The 12063-nt window shown below is 39.2% G+C and overlaps 1 protein-coding gene across 1 annotated transcript in view; it reads left to right on the top strand.

Moving 5' to 3' along the window:
• Positions 1–216: 216 nt before the first annotated feature.
• The window catches only part of LOC126299603 (uncharacterized), a 120013-nt gene continuing 108166 nt past the window's right edge, over positions 217–12063 (top strand). Inside the window, exons 1-2 of the mRNA XM_049991630.1 lie at positions 217–452; positions 594–965. Of these exons, the coding sequence (XP_049847587.1) occupies positions 375–452; positions 594–965 (450 nt within the window). The 5' untranslated portion in view covers positions 217–374. The remainder of the gene's footprint in view (positions 453–593; positions 966–12063) is intronic.

A 12063-nucleotide genomic window follows, 5' to 3' on the forward strand; every position in this document is an offset into this window, starting at 1 on the left:
ACCTCTAACTTCTGACATTATGTTCCAAATTTAGTAACAATTTTAATAGAAATCTTAGTATTCCTGAGATCATGCATTTTACATTTATATAAAGCATTACATTAATTAACTAATTCTTAACGAATTTTTGATTTCATAGAATGTTCTCTTCAAATAATAGTCTTCGTTGGTGTACCCACGCCCAAACAAGTAGTAAACCAACTTGTCTTTCAAGTGGAGATCTTTGGTTGTAGAAGCATTCTGAGCAGTAGTCTGCTTGAGGCGGTGAGAATGGGCGATTGAGTTTGTTTGCTGTAGGTTAACGTGATGTACGTAGATTTTATGAGTGTGACTGTTCTTCGTAAAGAGCCCTTGTTATAGGGTATGCAATAACAATGTCGCAGAAGCAAATCACTTCTGCGGCATTTGCGAAAAGGCTAATGACGCTCTTGTCGGGATCACGATTTGGAGAGGTTCGTTTGAAATTTGTGAATGAAGCTGGTACAGTGGAGTCTCTGTTTGTAACTTATTCTTTATTAAATCGTCATAGGATATAAAAACGTTGTTCTATAGGTAATAGTTGTGTTCGTAAACAATTTAGCCGTCTGTTACAGGTGATGTGGACCCGGTGCAGTACAAGCGCTCTTGCTAGTGGTCAAGTAGTCGTGTATGAGCCCGTCTCTGATTTTGTTAGACATGTTAAGAGAGCGTTGCAGTTAAAGGAACGTGTTGTTCCACAATTTGAGAAAAATTACTGCTTGCTTTGCGAGACTAGTATTACCCACAGATCTCCATGGGTCAGATCGCATTTAGAAGAAAATGACAAGATGAGAAATCGTAACGATGTGCCAGGGTGTACTGCCAATTATGAATTTAAAATTGCGAGGAGTGTTCGAAATTTTACGAAGAAACTTGAGTTATTTTCCAGTGATGGCCTAGGGATTATGATTTTGAAACGCAGTATGAGTAGTGCTGTGGCACGAGCGGTGAGTATAGAATTATATTCTTAGATTCGTGTGTCAAGGTGTTATGGACATTTCAGAATTAACACAATTTTTTATCAAACTAGAAGCAAATATGTTCGTAGCAGTGATGCACTGCATCATAACTTATGTAAATATTTAACATCAGTGCAGTATTACTGTCTCCAGTTGGATTTTTTTGTTACTATTTAGTATTGTAGTACATCCAGTTTTCGCAAACTTTAAATTTTATTCTCACGAAAAATCACGTAGGCCCTAAAGCCTAAGGTATTTTATGCATGAAGGTATGGAAATGTGGACAAAAACGTAGATTAATATAATATACTATTTTGAGGATGTAGTTACAAAGTTTATTCATATTTAGGTCATTCAGTGGAACAGTATAGAACATACCAGACATATTACAGAAATAATATATACGCTACATAGAGAGAAAACATACAAGGTAGGATAGCATTAGTTAAGGATAGAGCAGGATACTACTTATGTTTAATGATTTGAATAGTTAATTTGGAAAGTTATGGTGATCAGTATCATTTTAGCTACATGGGATAACGTTTACATATAGAAGGTGCGAAATATTTTGATTATATTTGTATTAAATGACTTTGCTATTGTCAGAATTAGGAACTTTCAAAGAATCCCTACAAACGATTAAAATACACAAGAAAAACAATTTAGTTAAAGACTGTCCGTGGCAGGTTACGCTCAGTGTTATCTGCTCCTACCCTACAATAGGTTTTTCAGAGTGATGCTTTATGCTACTGAAAAGGTCAAAGGTTTTACAACTACTTAAGAGTAGGCTACTTTTCATTTGAACATATATTTTACATACATTTACTGTAAACATTTTGTGATGTGTGTATGGCTACTAATGAGCTGTAATGTTTGTTAGAATGTATCAACACATTACTCATCAAATGGAGTTGTGTGGCTCAGTAAAACTTATTGATAATTTGACAGTTTTTAATAAACTCAAAGTTGCAAATAGTATAGAGCAATTTCAAAAACTGCTTGGTTTAAGTGTTTATATTTTGTCAAAATCTGACTTGGCGAGGATGTGTCAGAGCAAAGATACAGTAAAAAAACCACTAGCGATATTGGTGTTTACAACAGACATATTACTACTACTGCCTGTTTTTGAAAAGAAAGGTTAAATCCTCACTTTTTTTTTAATTAACCTGTGTTTAAAGGTTGTGCTTGACTTTGAAACTTTTTTCCCCCAGTGTGAAGAAGGGTTTGTTCCTTGCTAAGTTTGTTTACTAAAAACATATGTCTTACTGTACAGTTTATACAATTGCGAGTAGATTTTTGTGTGTTTAAAAGATTTATATGGGCCATTCCATGTCAATTCAACCATTTTGTGAAAGTGTTCCAGCTGATAGTCTTAGGTTTGGCTGAAATTAACACACCAATGCTACCAATTGTGGAACCCGTCAGTTAGTTCCAGATTTATGGTTTGTGAAAGAAGGTGGCCTGACCCGGAAATTGCAACCCGCATCTGGCAATCTATCTTCAGATCCAACTTCAGGTCTTAATAACTTTGGAACTATTCCACACAGTCCAGTGAAATTTTTACAACCCAATAACATCCACTTAGAGAACACACTCTATTAATCAAAACACCAACAACATATTTCAGTGGGAAAATAACCGAGCAAGGTGGCGCAGTGGTTAGCACACTGGACTTGCATTCGGGAGGATGACGGTTCAATCCCGTCTCCGGTCATACTGATTTAGATTTTCCATGATTTCCCTAAATCGCTTCAGGCAAATGCCAGGATGGTTCCTTTGAAAGGGCACGGCCGATTTCCTTCCCCATCCTTCCCTCTCCCGAGCTTGCGCTCCATCTCTAATGACCTCGTTGTCAACGAGATGTTAAACACTAATGTCCTCCTCCTCCAGTGGGAAAATAAAAATTTCCAAAATGTGATTTAAAAATTGTAATACGTTAAAAGGTACATATTGTAGGTGCCCTCTTATGCCAAATATAATTCACTCAAAAAGGGTATACACAGAACGCATCTTGCCCGTATCAGTCACACAAACAGTTACATGCACACGAAAATACAAAAATTTGAAAAATTATCTGAAAAACATGGATTTTCGAACTGTGGTAGCACAAAAGGGGCAAGTGATATCAAAGCCAAATTTCACATGCTGCATAAGTAGCCCATAATATAATATGTGACAAAATTTCAACTTGTTATTGCAAGGCATTTGTGTTCAATAAAAGTTGACAGAGATGTATTTAGTTACGTTTCTTTTAACACGATTTAGCAAGGAATAGTGATGATGCAGACAGCTTGTTTCAGATAAAGCTGCAGCAATTGTTGGAACCATTAGGCAACGGAATGTTAAACAATGGTAGTTTCCAGGGACAGAATGAGTTATTGTTAGGCAGGAACAACAAAGGAAACGAGCAACCATTACAGGTTACTCATGTTTTTAAGATTCTAGTTCAGACTGGTCAGTACTGTTGTGGAAAGTCAGTATGGAGGCAGAAGTGTACTAGTGGTGCTTTTGTTCAAACAAGTTGCAGTATTGGTAGAGCAATAGCATCTGAATGTCATAAAACAACATACGGAACAAAATGTGGCATTCGCTTTGTACTGTATGATCTGAATGGATCGGACCAAGATTTGTTGCTATGGAGATCTGGGATACACCCTGTGGGCACAAGAAGTACAGTTCCAGGAAACTTTAGTTTTTATCCTCGTATGAAAGTGTTTCTGGATAATTATTCTTTCCTACAAAGAAGTTGTTTTGGTCCATTTCGGATTCATAAGAAGACAATGAAGTGTAGCCTCAGTATTGAAAGTGAATCAGTGCATGGGACTTATCATGAAACCAGGACGAAAGTTATGTTCCAGGTGTGTTACACTGCTAAAAAATTAAGAATATTCTGATAATTTACATGACGGTGATGGAGTATCAGCCACCTACAACCATAGCAAATGAGCAAATAAATGCTTCAGTGACTGCTCTTGTCTCCCATGAAGACAAGTTGGGAAAAGACAGGCCCAGCTATGGTAGAAGAAAACAAGAAGCTCTAATGAAATTAAAACACACAATAGCTGACACACTAATGGTGGAAGAGGAAGAACTATCTGCTCCAAAGGAACAGAAATCATGGCAGGAATGCTCCGATTTGGACAAAATTGTGCATGATTTGAAAGAAAATTGTGCCATATCCACATGCCAGAAAAGTAGCTATTCTTACCATTGCACCTTCCAGCTGGTCTATTGACTACACTGCAAAGGAATGAAGTGTTTCTTCATGTATGGTAAAGCAAGCTAGGAAAATAGAAGCAACCCAAGGAGTGCTTCCGCAACTTCAGCACGCTCGGGGTAAGCAACTGAGTTCAGAAATAAAGGTGCTAGTGTCGGAGTTTTATGAAAATAATGACTAGAGCCGAATAATGCTTGGCAAAAAAGACTATGGAACGGTGAAAATGGGAAATGTACGCGTACAGATGCAAAAAGACTGTTGCTATGCAACGTATCAGAACTATATGTAGAATTCAAGGAAAAGTCTCCCAATACCGAAGTAGGTTTATCATCATCATCTTTCTATCTTCAGCCAAAATGGGTTGTGTATGTAAGTACAAGGGGCACACACAATGTTTGTGTATGTGAGACCCATCAAAATGCTAAGCTGATGTTTGCTGCTATAAAGGATTCTGGTCTTGATTACAAAGGTGTGACATCAGTTCCTACCAGTGCATGATAAACAGATGTGAAAAATGTCATGGTAAGGCAAATCTTGCAGAACATGTGAATAACAAATTGTATGGTGAACTCCTTATAGATGACGATAAACGTGTTTGTTATAAACAATGCACACACATGGATCACACAAGTCTTGAAACAAAGCACAGAAGATTTTGTTGAAATGTGTTGTCAAAAAATGGACAAACTGACCACACACAGCTTTACAGCAACAGCACAATTGGCTTATCTCCAGTTTTGTAAGGATAATTTGAAACAAGATTATACTAGACTTTTCTGAAAATTATGCATTTATAGTTAAAGATGCCATCCAAGAATATCATTGGGACAACAGCCAAGCAACTCTCTAGCCATTTGTGATTTAGTATAGAGGTGAATCAGATGATGTCTGTCATGAACCTATGCATTTTTAGTGTTATGAACCTGTGCGTTTTTAGTGACTGTTTCTAATTCGTGGTGCCATTGCAGTTCATGCCCACATTCGCACTGTCACGGCATATGTGAAAAACAAGCTGCCTCACATACATTTTGCGAAATACTTCAGTGGGGCAGGTAGTCAGTACAAAAACTGTGAAAATCTCAAAAATTTATGCATGCATTACCATGATTTTCAGATTCATGCAGTATGGAATTTTTTTCGCAACAAGTCATGGTAAAAATGTATGTGATGGTATTGGTGCTATCATGAAGCGCATGGCATCACTAGCTAGTCTGCAGCACCCTACAGGAGGTCACATTCTAACACCTCTTCAGTTATTTACCTGGGTACAGAAAAATATCTCTGGCATACAATCATTCTATGTTACGAAAGATGAGGTGAAATCAGTCGAAGAGTTGCTAAAAAAAGGCAGACTAGAACACATTAAAACTGTTGCAGGCACTAGGAGCCATCATCACTTCTCTCCAGCGGACTCTGACAATGTGCAGATGAGTAGACTGTCCGGTTAGAACTATAGGTTCATGCACAACATGTGTCTTCACAGTGTGTCTGACTCTGGATTCAGAAGCAAAATCAGCAACATACAACCAGGTTGCTATGTTATTGCTGTTTAACGACAAATGGTACTTAGGATGTGTTGCTGAGTGCTGTGAAGCAGAAGGTGGTGCATTTGTGAACTTCATGGCACTAGCAGGACCAACAAGATCATTTCGTTGGCCACATTTGGCAGACAGTTGTTGGATTCCTTTTGAACATATTCTTATGACAGTTCGTTCCTACCACAGTGTCAGGAAGACAGTAAAATTTGCCACTCAATCTACAGAGTACAGTAGCTAAAGTGTGTGAGAACTTCTGTTCGAAATGCAATCGACTGGTTTTTAGCAGTTAAGGTGCAGTAAACATTAATGATAGGTTGTATTAATCTGTCTATATGTTGTTGCTTAGTGAGTAAACAGTTGTGGGAGAGGATAAGAAGAGGCAGAACAGTTTACGATATGTTTTTACAAAATTGTGTTGTGGAACAATGGCCACATTACCAAATACATCTGTCAACTTCCATTGTACACAAATGTCTTTCAATGACATGCTGAAATTTTGAGATATATATAATTATGGTCTATTTACGCAGTGTGTGAAATTTGGCTTGGATACCACATGTCCCTTTTGTGCTACCACACTTAGGAAAATCCATGTTTTTCCAGAAATTTTTCAAATTTTTGTATTTTTGTGTTCATGTAACTCAGTTTTTGTGACTGATATGGGCATGATGAGTTCTGTGCGTGTTTAGGCCACATTAAGCTTACCACAAATTTTTTTACCCCTTTTGAGTGAATTATATTTGGCATAGAGGGCACCTGCAATATGTCCCTTTTAACGTATTACATTTTTTAATCACATTTTGGATTTTTTATTTTCCCACTGAAATATGTTGGTGTTCTGATTCATAGTGTGTGTTCTCTAAATGGATGTTACTGGGTTGTAAAAATTTCACTGAACTGTGTGGAATAGTTCCAAAGTTATTAAGACCTGAAGTTGGCTCTGAAGATAGATTGCCAGATGCGGGTTGCAATTTCCGGGTCATGCCACCTTCTTTCACAAGTCATAATTCTGGAATGAATTGGCAGGGAAAACTAATATTTTGTACACAAGTGTTCCACACATGATAGAATTAGTGTACTGAATTTCATTCCAATCTGAGACTGAGCTGGGGCCCTGGGTTGAACTGACATGGAATGAACCATATAGCTACAGTGTCCTTTCAGACAAGTCACTACAAAACCAGAGATTCATTGGAAAATGCTAACAAATTGTTAGCCACTTGTTACACTGAATTAAATAAGGGTGGTTGAATCACTTAAAATAGTCTGTACCAAAAGTTCAGTTTCCACCCTTCCGCTGTGACCCATGACATCGCTAGAAGGCGGACACTACTATTCCAAGCATATACAATATCTCAATAATAATCTAAATAAATTTATATGTGATAAAGATATTAAATATTTAACTCCAGGAATAAAATGAAACTAACTGGACTCCACGGGAAGCAGAGGGTTTGGTGTGTGGGGGAGTGTTAAGTGTAAGACGGTACAAGTAATGGGACCATGTGAAAACAGTTATAATCCACAAAATAAAGCAAAAAAGATCAACATTCCACACAACGTTACAAAGACAAAAACGATGAGAATCATATATTTCACTTGACCTGTATAGCTCAAATGAGGCCAACCAAAAAAACCCACACCCAATTCAATAATCTCGTACCTAAATGTGACTTGATGTCAATGATGCTGTACCGATATTCACTATACATTCAGAAATGAATACCAGAAAACACTGCCAAGCAGTTGTGACTATTGCTCATATTCATTTGCCGGCCGTGGTGGTCTCGCGGTTCTAGGCGCGCAGTCCGGAACCGTGCGACTGCTACGGTCACAGGTTCGAATCCTGCCTCGGGCATGGATGTGTGTGATGTCCTTAGGTTAGTTAGGTTTAAGTAGTTCTAAGTTCTAGGGGACTAATGACCACAGCAGCTGAGTCCCATAGTGCTCAGAGCCATTTGAACCATATTCATTTGTAGGGCTTAGAAGAGTCAGTAAACTTTATAGCAAAATTTCTCTGAATTACAATTTAATTACACCATTTCAGTGATTTTACTGGTCTCATACTGATATGGTTTTATGTATATACACTGAAACAGCATATGAAAATTTGTACCAATGCTGAGAATTGAACCCAGGCCTCTTGCTTATTATCACTAAGCCACATTGGCACAGTGGTTGTTATATAACCTTAATTTGTCAGATGGCTTAAAAACCACTAGAAAAAAGTAAATATTCTAATTATACAGTTATAAATATAGGCCTAATCCAAAAAATACTGTAGATAGTAATAAAGTATATACAGAAGTGAATTGTGTGTGTGTGTGTGTGTGTGTGTGTGTGTGTGTGTGTGTGTGTGTGTGTGTGTGTGTGTGTGTGTAATATTATAGGTGGTTGTGTGCCTGACTGCTTCATTTCTAGCTTCTCTTCAATACCGAATAAATTAAAGAGCATTTTTACAAACTACCTACTTCACTGTAGGAAAGGGGGTATTCGTAAGCTGGACTGTCCAGCAACCCCACCCAAGATGGCCTGTGCTATGCTACAGGAGGAACTGCATGGTCACATCAGTGCGATTGTAGTTCTATGAGTTGAGGGTGTCGAGGGAGTATGGCCCCTCTGGCACTGGTCGAATGGCCTGGCTAGCGACAGCTCAGGATTATGTCTGCCACTGCCATGGGGCAGTGGAAACTGGTCCTGATTATCTCTGGTCTGTCACTCATACTACATCAGTCATGATGAACTCTGACTGTTTTATAACACTAGGTAAAGACACCAAGTAAAATTATATCACATAATTTCTGGTGGGGCGGGGCCCCTGTGGCGCTTAGGAACTGGGTCTCCCTGCTTCCAAGTTAACGTATAAAATTTGCACCATGACCAATTACAAAATGGACAAACAACTACCGTATTTACTCGAATCTAAGCCGCACCTGAAGAATGAGACTCGAAATAAAGGGAAAAAAAAATTCCTGAATCTAAGCCGCACCTGAAATTTGAGATTCGAAATTCAAGGGGAGAAAAAAGTTTTAGGCCACACCTCCAAATCGAAACAAAGTTGGTCCATTGTAATATGACAGACAATTTAGGTCGAATGAATGACGATTCAGCTTCAGTAGTTTGGTTCGAGTCGTAAGCTTAGCAGTTAAGCTTTACCAGGTAGCCATTGCTATGCTTCAGGTGCTCCATCCGTATTTATACGGGTACCCTTCCTTTTTCACGTGCTTCGTATGGTTTGAATGGATTGCTTATTTTGCTTTGATCTGAGAAGTCCCATTTTCTTTGTTATAGGTGTTTACGTCACTCTAAGCTGAAAATGCATTACTGTACTGTCGTGCATTGTTTGTCGCATTCTGATTGTGCGTGTTTACGGCCTGTCACCGCTCGCAGCATTGCTTGCTTTTGTGCGCTGCGCGCTACCACTGCTTACAATTAAAAAACAATGGCAAGAGACTGCTATTTGTTGTTACTTACACTGCTGCTTTCTTTGATAATAATCAACAAGAACCAAATAATAGACTGTGTATGATAGAACATGTTCTGAACGAGAGTTAGGCGAAAATTTTTCTCCGTTTGAAAATCTTTGTGGCCGCTTCTTTAGCACATCAAATTCTGCACAGAAATTAGTCATCTTAGATTTAAAAATCTAGTCAGTTGCCGTGCTTCATTTCTGACTGTATCACTATTAGGCATAATAATAATAATAATACGAATATAAACATGACACGATACGTATATTCTTCCGCGTTTGCTGTTGTCTCACTCTAGTTTCGTAGTTTATCAGGCATACAGGATTTAAATGAGATAGCAGCAAACACGAAATAATACATGGCAAAATGTTTATATTCGTATTATTCTTATGGTGAAGAGAATACTGCATGTGATTAGCAACCATCTCTTCTCACAGGTAGGAAAAAATTCAGAACATAGAGTTGGCCATATTGACAAACATCCCAAACAGTCTTGCAGTCGGATTTTCGTATTACATTGAAATTCTGCTACATTCGAAGATGAACAATATGGAATTTGTATATACTTCGTTGGATAATGTATGAAAATGCAGTGGTCGAAACTCAGGGCGGAGAGAAAAAAGCTCGTCTTCCACCTTTTTTTAAATTTATATACTGATGCAGAGGTTCTGGCACCAGTATTTATCTTTGTGCCTGCAAAGCATGCCTGTGTAGCGCTACATATATTCGACGGCAGAAGTTAGTTGTGGCGGCACCTACCAACATTTTTCAGAACTTCCGCTTGCTTTGCACTCAATTCTCAGCTGCAGGCGGTTTTTTTGGATTACAAAAACCGGAAAAAAAGTGCGGCTTAGATTCGAGTAAATACGGTATAAATGTAAACACATGTACAATACATACTGCGATAAAAAGTGAGTAAAACAAGAAAAATATACCAACTTAAACCAGCACCATATAAAACTACCCCCCTCCCTCCCCCGAACCTACCACACACACACACACACACACACACACACACACACACACACACAACCTGTGTGTTTGTACACTCTTCTGTACTATAATCATTAAACTGAATACTGTGATTTACAACTAAATATTAATACTCCTCTGTCAAACCCATTAATAACCATTTAGTTCTATTCTCAATCATCCAAAAACATCCCACTGCCCGGCCCGCCAACACAACAGCCACTCACACCCACAAACCTACATGAGAACCACCTCTACCAAACTTCCATTTTCCACACTGAGATTTGTCTGTTTCCATTACAACGCAATGCCTCTTCCCCTGCCACTCTTAACACAATGATCACTCCAGTCTCATGTGCACAGAATCAATCTAACACTCTTTCCCCAATCTAGTGGCTTTGCTACATTTTGTGCCAGACACCTCTACCCAGTGATCCAGTCATTTCCTTGCCACCACCAGCATGTTGAGCACATCACAGAGCCAACTGACTTTTATATGCTTCTGCTGTAATGTTTGCCACCGCTGTCAAATTCTGTTGATGAGGTTGTGCAGTGGGTCCCAAACATGATCATCCATGCATCTGAAACTGCTTTTCCCCTTTTTACAGCCTCTCCCCGTGCCATGGCAGGCCAAACACACTTCAGTAGCTATTCAGGATCACTGATGATCTCTCCAGTGATTCAAATGACATTTATCACTTTTAAGTGACTTCATGCTAATGCTCACCATCTAATCAAATGCTGTAACAAGGAATGGTGAAAACACTGTCTCCTCCCTGGGGATGTATGTCTCTTCATCTCAGATGTGAGCAAAGCTCCATGGTCTAAGATCTGCCAACATTCAACAGCTGTTAAAGGTCTTGTCTTATAGGATGGTCTTGGTAGTGATTCATCAGTTCTTGCAGAACACTATGTGACCCATTTTGAAACAGCATCGGCATCCTCTTCCTCCCCGGCTCCCTTTCTGCTGCAGAGACGACAGGTAGAAGACATTCCCTTATGTTTCATTCCCCCTCCCCTCCAATCTGAATTCTGTAATGAACTTTCACTGACTGGGAACTACTTGAGGCTCTTGTCCTGTCCCATGGCACAGCTCCAGGCCTTGATTCAATTCACAATCAAATGAACCAACAACTTAATGTTCCCCAAATTCAACATATCCTTGGAGTCTTCAATCATCTTTTGCTCCAAGGTGCCTTCCCCTCGCAGTGGTGAGATAGCGTAATTGTCCCAATCCCTATGCCAGACAAGAACCCAACGCTCCTTGATAGTGACCAGCCAATTAGCCTGACCAATCTACCCTGTAAGCTGCAGGAAAGGATGGTTGCCCACTGATTATACTGGGTTCTTGAATCTTGGGCCATTCTTTCCCCGCTGTCAGTGTGGTTTCAGGAGGGAAGATCCATAGCTGACCACCTGCAAAAGTTGGAAACAGCAGTCTGACAGGCATTTTTCTAAATGCCACCACTTGGCGTGATCATTCACTAATCACCATATATGACTGGGGTTTTTGAAGCCTTGTTGTACTGATTTTTATTCACCAGTTTTTACCCAACCAATTGTTCTGGGTTAGTCGGCACTTCCCTCAGCTCCCTGCTCGACCAAGAGAATGGCATACCACAGGGCTCTGTAGTGTGTAACACTCTTCCTCATAACCATCAATGAGCTAGTGATCTTTGTTGGCCTACTGGTCACACCCACATCGTATGTTTGATTTTTGTATTTTCTGTAGCATCCACTCGGTTGCCTCAGTTGAATTCTAGCTCCCAGGTGATATCTGGTGGGCCTTTGCATTGGCTCTTTCTCACAGTTTCCAGTTCTCTCTTACAAGTATCTGAGTCATGCATTTCTGCTGTAATACCACAGTCCATCCAGACCCAGAATTACAC

The sequence above is a fragment of the Schistocerca gregaria genome, chromosome X, assembly GCF_023897955.1.
Source record: "Schistocerca gregaria isolate iqSchGreg1 chromosome X, iqSchGreg1.2, whole genome shotgun sequence".
NCBI lineage: Eukaryota > Metazoa > Arthropoda > Insecta > Orthoptera > Acrididae > Schistocerca > Schistocerca gregaria.